We start from the raw sequence: 18960 nt of genomic DNA, 5'->3' as shown, positions 1-18960 counted from the left end.
TGTGTGACTCACAGTGCTAATCTTACTGTGATTGGCTCCTCTCTATCCAGGCAGCTTTGGAAGGCTCTGGATGAACAGGAGTGACCCATGCAGATCAGCAGCATGAATATGAATGCCCTCCCAGGCAATTACAGGGAGTGGTGCCCCTGAGCATGCTGGGTGTTGGTATTTATATTTAGTGAGCACATGGGGTCTGGGTCTTCCTCCAGAGAGGAAAGGTCCAGTTGGGGAGAGGGCCTGTCGCCTCTCCCCAGCACAGGTTGCTCTGCAGCCTCAGGTGGACGACCTGATGGCCTGAACAATGAATGCTGAAACCCAGGGTGTTACTTAGAGCTGACTGAGGGAGGATGTCCATGTATTCTGTCTGGTATCATGGTGGAAGGTGACCTGCATCCAGGACTTTGTGAGTACAGACCCCTAAAGGGATCCTGGAGACTGGTGTTGCTGAATCCCCCTCTGGGTACTAAAAGTCAGCTTCTGGGTGTAGGCTAAAGGGGACACCAGCTGGTGTCTTAAAAAGCAAGCTTCTCTCAAATCTCTCTACTAGCAAGGTACTTTGCTCCATTCTGTACAGTCTGCTTCACAGTTCTACTGAGTAAGCTGTCCTCAATTGTGAAAAGTTCAATTTGAGTATCCTACTATCCCCCTTCTCCTATCCAACTTCCTAAACCTACATAAAACAACAAAAAACACTACAACCCCTAGACTGATCATTGGAGTAACGAGTGGAAATTGTGCACCTGGTTGTGGGAAATACTGTTTGCTTGGCTGCGGGCCTGAAACAAGGGAAGACCCAGGAAAATACCAGCGACCCTTATGAGGGTAGTGCTACACACACAATAATATCCGCTTCCGGCCCGCGCTATAGCCGAAGTACGGCTACAGCGCGGACTCGAATTTCCGGGAGGCCGTTTTTAAACGGCCTCCCAGTAACAGGCTCCCGGCGCGCTCCCGCGAGCGCGCATCGGGGAAAATCTGTGTTGGCCGTGTCCCTTGGACACAGCCAATCACAGATCGTGGTAAATGGCCAATCACAGCGGCCATTTACCACGTGATCGGACCGTGCAATGAGAGATGATCTCATATGTAAACATATGAGATCATCTCTCATCGCCAGCTCTCTTCCTCACACGGAGACTGCAGTGTGAGGAAGAGGAGAGCCCGATCACCGGTAAGGGGACACAAAGGAATGTAATCAGGGCACTGATCACCAGTGCCCTGATTACAGAAGAGGGGAAAAAAATGCCACAACTGCCCACAGTGCCCGCCATCAGTGCCCATAGTGCTGCCAGTCAGTGCCCATCAGTGCCTGCTGATCTAGGCACTGATGGGCACTGACTAGCAGCACTATGGGCACTGAGTGTGGGCACTGATGGTGCTGCCCATCAGTGCTGATCAGTGCCACCCGTCAGTATCCATCAGTGCCACCCATCAGTGTCACCCATCAGTGCCCATCAGTGCCGCCTCTCAGTGCCCAGCAGTGCCACCTATCAGTGCCCAGCAGTGCCACCTATCAGTGCTCATCAGTGCGGCATATTAGTACCTCCTCATCAGTGCCACCTCATCAGTGCCCATAAGTGCCACCTCATCATTACCCATAAGTGCCACCTCATCAGTGCCCATCAGTGCAGCCTATCAGTGCCCATCAGTGCCGCCTCATCAGCGCACATCAGTGAAGGAGAAAAACTTTTTTTTTAAAAAATTTTCTGTCTTTTTTCTTTTTTTTTGTAAGAAATAAAAAAGCCAGAGGTGATTAAATACCACCAAAAGAAAGCTCTATTTGTGTGAAAAAAATGATAAAAATGTCATATGGGTACAGTGTAGCATGACCGCGCAATTGTCATTCAAAGCGTGACAACTGAAAATTGGCCTGGGCAGGAAGGGGGTATAAGTGCCCAGTAGGCAAGTGGTTAAATGCTGTATGGAGTGAATGACTCCTACGTGGCAACCCTGAGGGAAACCTAAACTACTGTGAGCTGATAGGGAACATATATCCTGGAAGACATCACATGATTGACATGGTAAGTAAACACATAAGGAATAGTGAAGCCAAGTTTACGCGGGTGCCAGCAGCGACTGTTTGTCACGGGGCATAAAGGTGACACTGATCTGAAGACACAGCTGACTGCTCGCTGCAACAATGTACATACAAAAGTAACCGTTTATTAACTGTTCTTAAAATCTCATCATAGACTATTCTGTTTCCTGTTTAGGTGGTCCCTCAATGTATTCAACAGAATATTTTTTCCTTATCTCGAAGAGCGCAGCCAAGTCTGTTGTGCTGCGAGGTGGTAGTCTCAAAATCTTTTCCATTTAGCCTATACAGGTTCCTCTATGCACACTACACAGTCTCCTGCTACTTCTAATTTTATTGGCAGCTACTGCCAACAACTGTCAAGATACCTAAACAGCGCCTGCATCTGATTGGATGCAGGTACTGTTCTGCGCCAATATTCTGCATAGCCCCTTTAATTTTTCAAATGTAGGATGTCAAGTAGGAGAGGGTGAATTTCAGCTGGTTTATTATGTAGCCCCAATTAGTAGCTGATGGAGAAGAGAAGCTGTGATTTTACTTTGTCTGCTACTTTACTTGCTTGTGTTTATAGAAGAAGACTGCTATTGTAGAATTGTGCAGCCAGTGTCAAGCCCACCCTCTACTGAATAGATATGCACACACACAGGGCCGGGACAAGGGGCAGGCAGAAGGGGCGGCTGCCCTGTGCACTGTGAGGTGGGGGGCTGCCATAAGGATATTGGGGGGGGGATTTGTGTTGGAAGGGGGAGTTTGGGGGGGCAGCAGGGGGTAAGTAGGTAAGTATTGTTCTAAGAGGGGAAATTTGGTGGGAATTTGTGCTGGGAGGGGGGATTTGAAGTGTGTAGGGAGGGGGGGGGGGGGTGGAAAGATATGTACTAGGAGGGGACATTTTAGTAGTAGAGGAATTGTACTAGGAAGGGTGAGTCCCAGCACTGCACACACAGGATGTGGGCTGCTTGGATTGTGAGAGGTATAGTCTCACTCAGACTGAGCTGCCTAGATAGGCTGGAAAGAGGAAACTACAGATCCCATGATGCACTGGGGGCTCAGAGGCTAGAGGTCTGTTGTTTTTCCTGGGCTTAGGACAAGAAAGTGGAGGTTGTTCAGAGAGACTAAATACACATCAGGCATCTAACAGATTGCTCACCTGAGAGGGAGACAGACAGGGCCTGGATTTTCCACTAGGCACTGTAGACATGTGTCTACAGGCACCCATCCTAGAAGGGCGCTTGTCATTATGAGGTTCTTTATTTACATTTGTTTTAAGCTTTCATACTGTTGCCATACTGACCTGACAGCAGGGTGTTTCACACACAATCACCAGCAGCCTGGTGTGCGTGTAAAACTGACAGGCAGACTTCACGCACACCCTGTATCGGCAACCCCCCTTGGCGCACGTCCCCTTGCTTGCCCATCAGCAGGCCCAGGACTAACATGGCGGATGCCGGCGGGTGGAGGGAGAGCATTTGATACACGTCTGCTCTCCTCCCATTCTTGTTGGTGACCCAGAAAGCAACATGTATAATGTTACTTCTGGATCACCCTGTCACTTTCCCCAGCTGGCATAGCAAGGTAGGGATGTACATTGCAATACATCCAATAGAGCCCAGAGCATTAAAGAAAACCTTTCATCTAAAATCATGACATAGGGGATTTTTTGACCCCTATGTGATGAAAGAAAAAGTTAAGCAGAAAAAAAAAATATATATATATTTTTTGCAAAAAAATAGTTACACTCAAGCAAATAAAATCTTACCCCCTCCAAAATTTTATAGGTTCCCACCCCCACATATACGCACATATGACTGTAAACGGATGTGTCAGGGGTGCCTACACGTGAAAATGTTGATTGCGATACACATGTTACACATAGTCATCCACGTCAGAGTGAGAGCAATAATTCTAGCACAAGACCTTCCCAGTAACTGATGACCCGTAGAGGGCTTTTGAAGTGTTGCCTACAGAAAATATAGGGTACTGAAATATGTCGCCATTTCACGGGGGCACACAAATTTAAAGTTTGACATGTTGGGTATCTATTTACTCGGTGCAACCTCCTTTATTATATTTTATTAAAATGTGGGTAGTTTGTTGCATTTGTTTGCCCACAAACTCACTTTAGTGTGTTTTTTACTGAAATTGTGTTTCCTAAACCGTTGCAGTAATTTAATCTACAAAAAAAAGACGGTTTTACTGTTTTTTTTTGGGGGGGAGGGGGGCGCTTCAGAATTCTTTGCCTATAAGCTCTGAGATGTAAATCTGGGCCTGCAGACAGACTCAGTGACAGACATTTTGGGACATTGGAGAGAGTCAGGTAAGCTTGATCAATGGGCATGGGCGCTGTGGGTAGGGCCAGTGCTACCTATAGGCAAGGTAGAGGCCAGCCTAGAGCGCACATCAGTCAGGGGTGCCGCTACCTTCTGTGCCCCACAGCAGGAGGACCAGGGCAGCACACAGATTGCCGCTCCTGCCCATGAACAGTTTGTCAGATCCATACTCCAGGAAGCCGAGCGGCATACACACGTCCCCCAGCTCCAGAGACCTGTCCAGCGGCTTGGTGTAGTCCGCCCGTCTCACCGCCTTGTAGATCATCGCGGCCACAGCATAATTCTGGGTTTTGATCAAGAGAGAGAGACGCTGCGGGCACAAACTCTCTGTGTTTTGATCGAGGGGGACAGATGCTGTGGGCACAGACAAGCTGTGTTTCACTCAATATACAGAGGAAGTTGGTGATAGGCCACTGTCCAAATCCACACTACACTTCGATAAAGAAGAGACAGTATTACCTGCGAGTATCACAGAGCCAGTGCCACTATCATTGTTTAAAGTGAGCAGAGTCAGTGCTATGTACAGTGCCTAAATGGACATTATCCTGTGCGCTCAGACATAACATTTGGGCCCCAACAAGCTGGCCATCAGAAAAGAGTACAGTAAGGACTGCTGAGCTGTTAGGTTGGTGGATAGTGTACCTCTCCTTACTTCAGCTTACCCAAGTATTGGGTTTAGGAGGAGTTCATTTCTACACATAATTAATTGCTATTTACAGTATATTTCTTTCACCTATTTGCAATATATTCCTTGCTATAGTTTAACTGTTTGCTTTATCTTTGCTGTTGTTTCATATACCTTTTACTACCAGGGTATTGCATATACATCTGCAATAAATATTTCCCACCCACTCTGGTGTGTCAGGGTGCATGGTGCAATTTAGAGAGTCATGGGCTCTGCATTGAGCCCAAACACAATTTTCCCCAGGCACACGTTCCTAAAAATGGCTATTCAGTATTGCTGAATCCTGTAATGACCACAGACTGAGAACCGTAGACAATCCAAGTGAAGAAATGTCACCAGCACACCAAGAATTTCTCAAAATGGGTCCAAAGCTTTATTTTCGTGGTCACATGCTAAGCACAAGGCAACATTTTGGAGCCACGCAAGGCTCTTTTGTCAGGCAAATCACTTTCCTGATGAAGGAGCTTGGTGTGGCTCCGAAATGTTGTGTTGTGTGTACCATGTGACCATGAAAATACAGCTTTGGACCCATTTTGAGGAATCCTTGATGTGCTGGTGACATGCCTTTACTTCCAATACATCCAGGGTCTCCTTCAGGGGTAAGCACTACAACGGAGAACCAGTTGAAAATCATTCCATGTATGGTCAGCTTAAAGCCAAACTAAACCCTTTGATTACCTGTTTCCCAAATCAGTTAAAGTCAAAGCATGCAGTGAATGACAAATGCCACAGTTGCCTGTGCTCTCAACTGATCTGTCAAGCCATCAAATGTCTGTTGTCATAACTGACCACATGTGCAGCACCATGGCAACTGTAGATCAAACAGAGGCTAAAGCTGGCTATAGGTAGATTGAAATTCAGCTGATTCAGCAGGGACCAGCTCAAATTTCGATTTATGTGTCTACATTTCTGTTTGTCAGAAGTAGATTGTTAGTTCAACTTTTGTCAAACAGGTATGTTGGGAAACTTTTGTGGCTGGCTGAACGAAAAAACAAACAAAACCTATCTATGGCCAGGTTAAGATAGCAGCTTCCTTGGCTGTAAAAAAAAAGGAGGGCTTAGTTCCACTTTAAACTTATGGCATCACTGTAAATGGCAGACATTTTAAGAGGAGGGACACACTGACAAGCTGGCTTAGCCAGAGATGGACTGTTTGACTGACACGTGGATCTGGAATCTAGCACAAGTGGTCCAAGGTGGGATCACACATTTCCTGTTTGCACTTCTTATATGACACGTACAACAACATAGCCTGGAGTGATATGTTATCATATGTCTGGAATGGATGGATCTTCACTGCAAGGACACATTTGTACAAGATGGACAATTGCAAAAAGTTTCTGATAGAATAAAGCACATGTTATTATATGTTTGTTGATACAAAAGGCATTATTCTCAGGGTTTTAATATTTTAAGGTTATTTAAAATATTTGTATTCCGTTTAAATAAAAGGAAATGTTTTATCTTAAAGTGGAGCTCCTCTTAAAAGGGGAAGCTCTGCTTGTTTGCAACCTTCCTCCTCTCCACTGCCATATTTGGCACTTTTTTGGGGTAGTGGGTACCTTGTTTTGACAGATACCTTGCCACTAAGTGAAGAAGAATTAGATGAACTGTACTGTACTATGAATAGCTCTCGGCACCCCCTTTGTCCCTACTCTTCAGGGTTCTATATGGCACCCCCTTTAATCTGACACTCTCTGTGAGCTGACCCCTTGGTCCTCTGACTTCATTGGAGTGGTCCCCCTTCCTGGGCAGACCCTTTGGAAAGTCCCGTGGTACTCACGGGCACTGTTTTTCCAGAAGACTCTGCCAGCAGCTCCACCATCAGCACTCTGGATCCTCTGCAGCTCAGCTCCACACCAGGTTCACTAGGCCGACTGCCTAAGACCACTTTCCTCATGCAACAGGAGGAGAGACCAGCCGTCAGCCTCCTCCTGGGACCCTGCTTCCTGCCAAAGATGCCCTGTCACATGTCCCCCTGGTTTTTATGAGCAATTCCAGCCAATTGAAGCCGATTGAAGAATGTCGAAATTGCGGGATCCCTGGACAGGTAAGTGTCCTAATATAAAGTCAACAGCTACAGTATTTGTAGCTGCTTTATTTTATTGTATTGGGGCGAGACTGGAGCTCCTCTTTAACACGGCTAAAGGTTGGAACATTGTTTCAAAAAAGTTAAATTTTTTTTTCATTTTATCAGAATTAGTAATTGCCATAAGAGTTAGTCATAAAATTAAAGGAGAAGTACAGCCAAAGCTTGTTTGGCTGTACTTCTCCTTTGAATCACAGGAGTGCAGTTCATTTTGCACTACTGTCTCCCGTTTTCAGCAGATGGTGGGCTGAAGTCCGTTGTCTACTGATGTCACAGAGCTGTTCCAGGCTCCGGCAAGATCTCGACAACGGAGTTGGGATCCACCCACATGCCTGGACCAGCACCCGACTCAGCCTTTCAGCGAGCCACTGAGAACCTGATCTGGCCCCTCCCGCCCCCTCCACAGCCCAGCACTCCAGTGAGCGAGCGGGGGCAGAGCAGACAGTCACCAGCTCTTCGCTCAGGAAGCTGTGAGTACTGAGCGATCTGCAGTGTTTGTTTGCATGGTTCTCAATGTTAGAAGTGTGTGTGGGGGGGGGGGGGGAGACAGATGCCGCATTGGACCGATGCTGCATCCACCTATTTAAGTATGATCATTAAAAAAAAAAAAAAGCAAAACCCATACTTCTCTTTTAAACTAATTAGTAACAAAGTGTCAGTACCCTGAGATGTATTGCTTCACTCTTCCCATTGAGCGGAGAGTTATTAAAGTAATACTAAAGTCTAACTATTTTTTACCTTATTGCATTTTCTGCCTAAAAAAACTCCTCACTACCTGCCCTACCAACCCCTAAACTTAGGCCTGGTTCACCCTAGTGTTATTTCTGATGCAATTTGAGTCGCACAGTATCGCATGACAATGGAAATAATAATGTTTCCAGTGGTGTCTGTTCCTAGCAATACAGTGCAGGTGTGATACGACTTTGGGGAAACGTCCTGTGCTACTTTGGTGCAATTTCGTGCCAAATAGACTTAAAAAAAATATGGCGTAGGAGGTCCTCACATAGAAAAAAACAATCAAAAAAATGTATGGGGTCCCGAAAGAATCCATACCAGGCCATCTTGATGATAAGACATGACATGCCCCCTAATGCATTTTACCCCACCCCTGGGGCTTAGTCATAGAGGTACCCACTCTGTATTGCTGTAGATCAGGGGTGGGGAACCTACGGCTGTCAGAACAGAGCCGATGTTTCCTGTATAGTTCCAGCTCCATCCTGACAGTCTGAGTGAGTCACAGGGGAATGCTGCAGATCATTATCTAGGGGGGAACTCTAACGTAAGGGGGACTGTGGTGACCAGAGACCACCTTATATCAGAGTCCACTGCGTTCCCCTTTACATCAGCGTTCCCCTTTACATCACTGTCTGCAGAGTTCCCACTTGCACTGTAAGGGGGAATCCTGCAGAATCTGCGGTAAAGGGGGATGCCAGGAACTCTGATGTTGGGGGGGACTCTGGTGATCAGAGACCACCTTCCGCAGAGTGAATACACTAAGGTAAGGGGGGGAGGGGTTTCAGTGCCCCCTTAAATTATTGTATTAACTCCCCCTTACATCAGTGACCCCCCCCCCCCCCTCAGACTGGCCTGGCGGCACTGTTACTGACCTTTTCTCAGGTGCACTGTGCAGGGCTCAGTCACACTTCAGCTTGGCGGCTCTGGTTTTTTCCTAAAGTCTCCTCTCCACAGTCCACACATGTATGACTTCTCCCATGCCTGGGGCACTCCCACTCTTGACTCCTCTCCAGACTCCCTCTCAGAGACTGCAGACATGATAGATAAGTGATGATGAGAGATTGCGGACATGATACAAGAGATAGTTAGAGGCTAGGGACATGATACTGGAGGTATTTGTGGAGGAGAAAGAAATTGGACTTTATTGGCACCACACACTAAGGTATATATTAAAATATAGAATTTTATTTCCGTTTTGCAAAAAGTTAAAAGGTATATAATATAAACACAATTTCTCAATGGACTTATGATATAGGAGGTGGTTAGAGGCTGCAGACTTAAAATAAGAGGTGGTCAAAGGCTGCGGACATGATACAGGAGGTGGTCAGAGGATGCAGACATGATACAGGAGGTTTTTGTGGAGGAGAAAGAAATTGGACTTTATTGGCACCACACATTAATGTATATCTTTAAAAATAGAATCTATTTCTGTTTTACAAAAAGTTAAAAGGTATATAGTATAAACACAATTTCTCAATGGACTTCTGATACAGGAGGTGGTCAGAGGCTGTGGACATGGTACAAAAGGTGGTCAAAAGCTGCAGCCACGGTACAGGAGATGGTCCGAGGCTTTGGACAAAGTACAAGAGATGGTCAGAGGCTGTGGACATAATACAGGAAATGGTTACTGGATGCAGACATGGTACAAGAGATGTTTAGAGGCTGCATATTTTTTAAGAGCAGCCCGAAAATGGACTGAAATTTACAGGCTGCCCATAAATTAATGGGCGGTTGGCAACATTGCCTCACACAGTAGTGTCCTCCTCTGCCTCCTTCCTTCACCCTCACACAGAAGAGTCCTCCTCTGCCCACTTTCATATACCCCCCACAGCACTGTCCTTATTTGCCCCCTCACAGTAGTGTGCTCTTCTGCTCCCCTTCATCCACCTATATCAGTGTCCTCCTCTGCCCACCTTCACACTCCCCTACAGTCCTCCTCTGACCCTTCACCCTCCACTAAAGTAGTGTCCTTCTCTACCCACTCTCACCCCCTCACAGTAGTGTTATCCTCTGTCCCCCTTCATATTACTTCTCCACATCAGTGTCCTCCTCTGCCCCTTCACCCCCATACTAATTTCCTCCTCTGCCCCCCTTTATATTACCTGCCTCACATCAGTGTCCTCCTCTGCTGTGGCAAGGCGTTGCAGCCGAGACTGTGTCCCTTCCAATGAAAAATTGAACCAGGTGGCGCCGTTACTTCACTATGCATACTCACGCCTAGCGGAAAATGGGCAAGCGTGTATGAGCTTTCCCGAGCCCGGCAGGCTTCAGAACGGCACATTCGCAGTTGCACTGTCAGACAACAGCCGTCTCTGCCCATAACGGACATTTACGGATTGCCCAAAAATGGGCTGAAATTTATGGGCTGCCCGTAAATTAACTGGCGGTTGGCAACACTGCCTCTGTCTGCCTGATGCCTGGAAGTTCTGGAAAAATACGCTGCAAACCACGTGGTGAGTGTTTCTCCTCCCAGCAAGGTAGCAGTGCTTAGCACTGTGTAAAATATCAGCCTCCCCAGACCAGTTCTCTGCACTGTGCACTCCCTTACTTCCCATCTCCACTACATGTTATTAGATTTTTACTCCAGGAGTATATAATGAGTTTGTAAATTCTACAGAAATGGGGTAAATCTTCCAATAGGGAAACTAGTTATGGTGACCTGGGGGTCCCCAAGGACTTCCATATATTTGCAGGAATTTCTGATCACTTCCTGTTTGGCTAATTGCGACGCCTAAGCTAATACATTACTTACAATCATCTTGTCTAATTGTAGGGATAGGACTGCGTGGGGGGGCTCTTTGAAAATTGAGAACCACATTACCCATCCTGAATGATAAACGCTCTGTGGACTTAAAAGATTAGACCACACAGCTTTACTCCAGGAACAGAAGGCGCGCCCCCAGGTGGACATTAGAGATAAGATAGACGCTGCTAGACTGGCACTGAATCTGAGCCTCACGACCCAAGCTGAGAAATGTCTTCGATGGTCCCGCCATTGATATTATACCATGGGAGACAAACCGACCATGCTTTTGGCACGGAAATTGGCCCCCTGTCCCTTTACGTCTGCCCTGACCCGGTTGCGACTGCGGACTGGGGTGCTTTCTCGTAATCCTGACCTACTCACGTCTGAGTTCACTAGGTTTTACACTAAAATATATCGAGAGCCTGCTGCTTACGATCGGAGTCTGGCGGACGCCTTTTTTGCGGAGCTTGATTTGCCATCGTTGTCACAATCTTATATTGCACTGATGGACGGGCAATCACGGAAGCGGAAGTGACGCAGGCTATTAAGGGCTTGCATCCCTCCAAGGCCCCTGGGCCTGACGGTTTTTCGGGTGTGTATTTTCGCAATTTCAGGAAACCCTATCCCCTCACCTCTGTGCCTTTTTTTAATGCACTTCGGTCAGGCGAACCCCTTCCACCTCCGGAAAATATGGCATACATACATGTCCTTCCTAAGCCAGGGAAGGACCATAGCACGTGATAATTATCGCCCGATTTCCTTAATCAACTCTGACCTGAAGATTTTGGCTAAGGTCATGGCCACCAGACTTGGCTCTTTCCTGGCCACCTATGTACACCCTTACCAGGCTGGTTTTGTCCCAGGTCGCCAGACCTCGGATCAGACTAGGCGGGTCCTGGACATTATCTCAGCTATTCAGTCGGACTGGGACGGGGGCGGCTCTCGTAGGGGTATGCTTCTTTCGTTAGATATCCATAAAGCTTTTGATTACCTCTCGTGGGATTACCTTTTCGATGTACTGTCTCGCTTCAGCTTCGGTTCCCCCTTTCTTACCTTGCTACGTGCTCTGTACAGTACACCCAAGGCGACACTTAGGCTGAAGGGATACTCCTCAGGGCCTATCCCGATAAGGAGGGGCACCCGTCAGGGCTGCCCCCTGTCCCCTCTCCTTTTTGTTTTGGCGCTGGAACCGCTTGCGCTCAAAATTCGTGCCTCGCCGGACATCTGGGGGTTGGTTTGTGGGGGCTCCGAACATAAGTGCGTCCTCTTTGCGGACAATCTTTTGGCCGTGGTTTCCTCTCCTCTCACAACTTTGCCCAATTTGTTTGCTTTGTTAGACACTTTCTCACAAGTCTCGGGGTTGCACGTAAACCAGGCTAAGTCGCAGGCATTGAATATCTCTCTGGAAGAGGGGACGGTGGTAACGCTACAACACTCATTTAAATTGACATGGCAGTTAGACTCACTACCTTATTTGGGTATTAATTTAACTCCAACCCTGCATACTTTGTACGCCAAGAACTATCCGCCCTTGTTTGCCCGGTTGAAGGAGGAAATGGGAAGGTGGTCGTTGTATCCCCCCTCATGGTTTGGTAGATTGCATTCTGTCAAAATGAATGTCCTCCCGAGGGTGCTGTACTTATTTAGAATGCTGCCAGTTGCTTTGCGGGGGACTGACGTGCTAAAGTTTCAAGGCCATGTTCTTTCATTCATCTGGGGGAACAAGAGATCTAGGGTGAACAAGAAAACACTCTATACTCCTAAATACAGGGGTGGGCTGGGGGTGCCGAACCTGATGAAATATTATTATGCGGCGCAAATGGCCCAATTGGCCCAATATCATTCTCACCAGTCCCCTACGGCTTGGATGAGATTGGAAGCCAGTTCAGTATCAGATCGGGAGGTCTCCCATATTATGTGGTTGCCACCCAAAGAATGCCCTCCTGTTCTCTGCCCAGCCTTATCCCACTCTCTAGCCATCTGGGATCAGCTGTCCAGAACGCATGCCTTTCGGTCTCCACATACTCCCATGGCCCCCATTCTCGATAATAGCGGGTTCCCCCCGGGTCTCTCCCCCAGATCTTTTCAATGGTGGACGAACAAGGGTCTGATCCGCATAGCGGACTTCTGTGATCATAGGGGTATCCTCAAACGACAGCAGCTGGTAGACAAATACACCTTGCTTCAGTCTGAATATTTCAGATACACTCAAATTGAACACTATTTGCGTTCACTGTTTCGTCTCTCAGATCTGACAACAATGACGTCTATGGAATATTTGTGCCGCAAATATGATAAGATGCAGGGTTATATCTCCATGATTTATAATGTGTTATCTGACTTGCCTGTTAAACTTCCTTATATGGACCGCTGGGAAACTGATGTCCAAGACACTTTTGACTTGGCGGACTGGCATGTCATGGCTCAGGAGGCCTCCAGGTGATTGATTAACACCTCAATCATAGAAGCTAATTATAAGGTACTGCTACGCTGGAACATGGTGCCGGCTAGGATTGCATCTTTTGTTCCGGGAGCATCTCCTCTGTGTTTTCGAGGTTGCGGTCAGAAGGGTACCATGTTCCACGTTTGGTGGCAATGCCCCAAGGTGCAACGTTTTTGGTTTAGGGTGTATAACTTCGTTTACACCTTAACGCGAGTTAACCTGACCAAATCTCCACAGCAGGCCCTTTTGGGCCAGAAGGTGGATGCGGCCACGAAGGCGCAGAGGCGGCTTATAACTTTCATCTTTACTGCAGCAAAAAATCACAATTGCCAGGTCTTGGAGGTCTCCTGTCCTACAGTTTGAGCAGCTGAGGCATAAATTGTCCTGGATCATGGTGAATGAAAGGCTGTCGGCACAACTAGACGACAAAATGCACAAATTTGATAGGGTGTGGGAACCATGGCTCAACTATCTAACAGGGCCAGCTTAAGGGCTGTCCATGGGACGGGGCGCGGGGCGTGGAGTTGGGTCCATTCTTTCCTCTTTTCTATCGCTTCTCTTTCCCTTCTTTTTTTCCACGTTTCCTTTTCTCTCTACCTTTCTTCCTTGTCATCTCATGGAAGTTTTTCTAGTTATTGGATCTACTTCGTGGTGGCATGTTGCTGCACACACATATGTTTTTATTACCTCAGGGGACTATGCCTGTATTGTCTTTTTTTCTTAGACCTCTGTTCAATTGTTATATGGGGAATTACTGTAATTTCGTTGTTGGCCCTGGGGGTTATTACTGCTTGTTACGGTGATGGCATTACCACTGAATGATGCTTTCTGTCATTGTTTCTAATGTTGATGCTTTAAAAATTTCCAATAAAAACCATTGAAAATTAAAGTGAACGTAAAAGAAAATTCCAAATGTTGGGTTGTCCCCAGAAAAGTAATAGAGAGGAAATCTTCCAATGGGGTTACTAGTTCTGGTAAACTGGGTGTCCCCAAGAAATTCCTGTAATTTGCAGGGATTTCCTCTTACTTCCTGTTTGGCTATGGGACACAGATGACGAGAAAAAAAAAATCTGACAGAGGTGTAGCACTGCCCCCTTGGGAGTTGCTGGTTAATGGTTGTTCTTCAGCACTACTGTTACTCTGTAAACCGTCCAGCCCATTTGACACTCTAGGTTCAGACATTGTGTGTACACCTTTAAGAATTACACTCACACAGTAAAAAATTGTTTTGACTTTTACTCAGTGCGTAAGCAAGTGAAATTATGTCAGTCAGCTGAATCCCTGTCTAAACCATCAGGGTTCAAAAAGACTGACACAGAAAACAACAGAAAACAGTAAGTTATAATATCAGGGAACAGTATTGTAAATAACGTTCTATATCCTAAAAGTGTAATGACTATTTCCTAACACAATAAAATAATGAGGCAATACTCAAGTGACTAAAGAACTCTAGGCTGATGTATACTGTAAGTCCCCTTTTTAGGAATAAACCAGAACGTGGTTTTATGGCAGAGTGGCCCGACGGAAGCCTCTCCTCAGTGTAAGACACATGAAAGCCCGCATGAAGTTTGCTAAAAAACACCTGAAGGACTCCAAGATGGTGAGAAATAAGATTCTCTGGTCTGATGAGACCAAAATAGAACTTTTTGGCCTTAATTCTAAGCGGTATGTGTGGAGAAAACCAGGCACTGCTCATCACCTGTCCAATACAGTCCCAACAGTGAAGCATGGTGGTGGCAGCATCATGCTGTGGGGGTGTTTTTCAGCTGCAGGGACAGGACGACTGGTTGCAATCGAGGGAAAGATGAATGCGGTCAAGTACAGGGATATCCTGGACAAAAACCTTCTCCAGAGTGCTCTGGACCTCAGACTGGGCCGAAGGTTTACCTTCCCACAAGACAATGACCCTAAGCACACAGCTAAAATAACGAAGGAGTGGCTTCACAACAACTCTGTGACTGTTCTTGAATGGCCCAGCCAGAGCCCTGACTTAAACCCAATTGAGCATCTCTGGAGAGACCTAAAAATGGCTGTCCACCAACGTTTACCATCCAACCTGGCAGAACTGGAGAGGATCTGCAAGAAGGAATGGCAGAGGATCCCCAAATCCAGGTGTGAAAGACTTGTTGCATCTTTCCCAAAAAGACTCCTGGCTGTATTAGATCAAAAGGGGGCTTCTACTAAATACTGAGCAAAGGGTCTGAATACTGTCAGTATGGGGTGCTATGTGTACATTCATGAGGAAGAAGAATGAACCTAAATGATTTTAGCAAATGGCTGCAATATAACAAAGAGTGAAAAATTTAAGGGGGTCTGAATACTTTCCGTACCCACTGTATAGCCAAACAGTGAAGAACCCGCCCCGTTCGGGAACCAAAATGTTGGTTGTCACCGCCCCTATTAGTACATGTAAAAAACAACAACCCCCATTGGTAAGCAGGATTTTAAAGGCAGCCAAACCTCAATTTCAATAAAACCGTATATTTTTATGATATATAATAAAATCCAATAAGTAATAAAATTACAAAAGGTGAAGAAAAACATTTATACAACCAAATGAGGATAAAAAGATCATGACTCAGTCTGAATAATCATCTGGATGAATTGAGCATGTCAGTCAGTTCATGTCAGTTTCTCCAAACTACGCAACGCTTTTCAGGTGAAACCTTTCTTCAGGGGTATTACAGATGGAGATATGAGTGTTCAAACATTCATCAAAGATGGTCACAATAGTGAAAGGCCATGCCAACTAAAAAAAGGGGGAGGAAGGGAGAGGTGTTGTTGTCTCTGCCGTGCTGAAAGCATCAGGTGGGGGCATCAATATCACCAGGCTCTAGTCAGCATCCCACGGAGGTCCCCACAAAATGGGGCCAAAGGTGTCCAGACGTCCCAAGGAGAGAGTCATTCTGTGTGGGTTGATTCACGCTCAACAAAGAGGGTAAAAACGAAAACAAGAAAATATAGAGCTAGAGGCTCACCAGAGCTGGGTGAAGCCTAAGTAAATTGAATAAGCAAGGCCATCCTTATTCTGCCTCCAAAACTTCTCTTGGATTTCCGGGAGAATTGGAGGCGGCAGGGTGCTTGTCTTGGTTAGGATCCAAGATTCTCCAACCCTTCAGGAGATGTAAACCGTCTTTTAGTGATGTGATAGCGTAAGTGGAGTCCCCTTTGGTGACCAGTAGTTTAGCTGGGTATACCCATCTGTATGGAATCTCGTGGTTTACCAGTGGTTTAGTGATGGAAGCAAGTTGTCTTCTTCTCTGCATAGTATATGCCGACAGATCTGCGAAAAAGGAAAGTTCCATCATGCTATCTGGAAGGGTGTCTTTTTTTCTGGCTACTGCCAATAACTTCTCTTTAATGTGAAAGAAGTGTATCCTCGCTATGGTATCTCTTGGGAGGTGGTCTGGAATATTATTAGGCTTGGGCAATCTGTGGATACGGTCAATTATTAGTTCTTCCAAGGGAAAATCTGGCATGGCCCCTATGAGAATGTTGGTAAGATACAGCTTTAAATCTTGTTGTCTAACAGATTCCGAGATCCCTCTTATTTTAACGTTGTTACGTCTAGATCTATCCTTGAGGTCAGCCAGCTTTGATTTGATCCAGTGTATTTCTTCATCTTTTTCATTGTGAGAGTCTACCATTTCATTGAAGGTAGTTGCAAATTCCCCCATTTTATTTTCTATATGTGTAACTCTTTGGGATACTTCTGATATTTCAGGTTTAAACTACTGTGCAAGGGAGAGAATATCGGTGTGGATTGTAGTATGTAAAGATACCAACATGTTCTTCAGAGTAGTATCTAGTATTGGTTGATTTTTTTGTGGGGAATGCTAGAATGGAGTCTTGCAGTTTTCTAGTTATGTCCAAGGAGGCTTCAGTGTTTGTAGTCTCTCTCGTTCGTTATGGTGTAATTTAGGTTTAGTTTTGGCTGGGCTGGAGGAAGCTGAGAGGGAGCTGGATTTTGTCCCTTCCAGAGGTATGTGTTGCTGGGGTCCCTAATTAGCCTGGGAGGGTGAGGAGCTCCAGTGGTTGGGAGAGCTATATGCAGAACTTTGCTGTGTCTCCTTATCATTGTTAAAGTGTCTCGGTGCTGCAAAAAAGTCAGTCATTTTCCCCGGTTTGTGGGGTCCTTTCCTTTTTTTTGATGCCATAGTGAATGAACCTTGAAGTTGGAGGGATATGGAGAAGGCAGTTATTTGACCTTGCTTGTGGGAGATACGTCTGGCAAGCCCACCTGTGTATGAGCTATATTACATTTTAGTGTAGTATGCAGATATAGCAATATCGCAAAATGTAGCTAGTGCAGCGTAAGGGGTTGAGGAATATCCCTGCCTGTGCCCAAATATAGTAAGGCTTGTAAGGCCCAGCTTGAAATGGTGGCCGGCTGCAGCTTAGCAAGTGCCGTTTGTATAGGGACCGATCCCGGGTCTTATCTCTTGCTGTTTAGGGGTTAGGGAGAGTCTGATTGCTGATCTCCAGGGTGGTGGGTTCGGAATGTTCTTACCAGACCTCTGGATCCTCAAAAGCGTGGCTGGAGTGTCAGTATGGCGGCGGGTCCTCGGATAGGCCGTGGAATGCTGACAAAGCCGATCCGGTGATGTGGGCCGAAACTAAATGTACTGCCAGATGCGGAACGAAGGGCTCTGTCACTGAGTGTGCCTGTTACCGTTGTACCGGTAGATGCGGCGCGGATGGTGGAAGATTTCTCTCTGGTCCCTGAGGAGCTCAGGAGAAGAACTTCTTGTGCGGCTCACTTCCGGTTACGCCCCCCCATGTTGGGTTGGGAGTTTTATGTGGCCTTCCATAAGCCCGTGCCTCCAATGCCTGAGGGACGGGACCTCTGCGGATTGTATGCCTCATTACCATCAAAGATGAGCTGACTTCTGTACCTTGTATTACTTCCTCCATACCCATTGTCCATATCAGGTGCTGTAATTGAGCTGCCAGGTAGTATAGCCATGGGTTAGGCAGAGCAAGCCCTCCCTCATCCTTGGGCCTCTGTAAATGCTCTAATTTTATTATGGTATGGTTTTTCCAGATCAGAGTGCAAAAAAGAGAGTTAATTATCCTGAAATTTTTTAAGGGGATTACCATAGGGGTGTTATGGAGCATGTAGAGCAATTGCGGCACGAGCACCATTTTTATCAGATTCACCCTACCCGCTAAGTACAGAGAGTTCCATGTCTTGATCCGTTCCCTAAATCTCTGAAGGAGAGGGTTAGTGTTCAATCTACAGAAACCTCTGGGGAGAAGGGACACCTGGATCCCCAGGTATTTAAATTGATTGGTGATAGGGCACGAAGTCCTCATCCAGTCCTCATCCAGCAACATTAAAGCTGACTTTGACCAATTAATCAGGAGACCTGAAAATTTTCCAAATTCCATGATTGTAATCATGGCTTCCTTAAGGGAGGCATCCGTGTCGTCCAACATAAGCAAAGTATCATCAGCATATAGCATCACCTTCTCCTATTCTGGACAGGGTATCATGAGTCTTAGAAAAGCAAGAAAATTGTCTAACCTTAGAATTCCTAATTCTCCAGACATTCAACTAACCAACCTCCCCCACCAACCCCGCCAGGGGAGTACCCCTAGAGGGAGTGACACGGGGAGCCAGGTGTCTATCCAGAGCAGGATCCATGCAACAGTTGAAGTCCCCAACCACCAGTAACGGGACATCCGGCCACGTGCCCAAATATGTGACAAGAAGCCGGAGCACAGCCACAGAGAAAGTTGGGAATATACACACAAGCTATAATGCATTGTAAATTACCAATACAACAATAAGTATACCCTAGCGACCCTCCTTGTCAGTTTCACTATCCTACTCCTGGAAGTCCACAGCATGATGTACCAGAACACTGACATCTCTGGAAAAGGAGGTGTGTGTTGAG

At 46.3% G+C, this 18960-nt stretch overlaps 1 protein-coding gene across 1 annotated transcript in view; it reads left to right on the top strand.

The window, feature by feature from the left end:
* Window positions 1–13060, top strand: part of LOC309552712 (E3 ubiquitin/ISG15 ligase TRIM25-like) — a gene marked incomplete at both ends in the record, with an annotated part of 26263 nt that extends 13203 nt beyond the window's left edge. The window contains one exon of the mRNA XM_082253637.1: window positions 12867–13060. Within this exon, the coding sequence (XP_082109763.1) occupies window positions 12867–13060 (194 nt within the window). The remainder of the gene's footprint in view (window positions 1–12866) is intronic.
* Window positions 13061–18960: the final 5900 nt, after the last annotated feature.

Source organism: Pelophylax lessonae (genome assembly GCF_965119305.1).
Source record: "Pelophylax lessonae genome assembly, chromosome: 4".
Taxonomy (NCBI): domain Eukaryota; kingdom Metazoa; phylum Chordata; class Amphibia; order Anura; family Ranidae; genus Pelophylax; species Pelophylax lessonae.
This window is presented reverse-complemented; position numbering and strand designations above follow the sequence as displayed.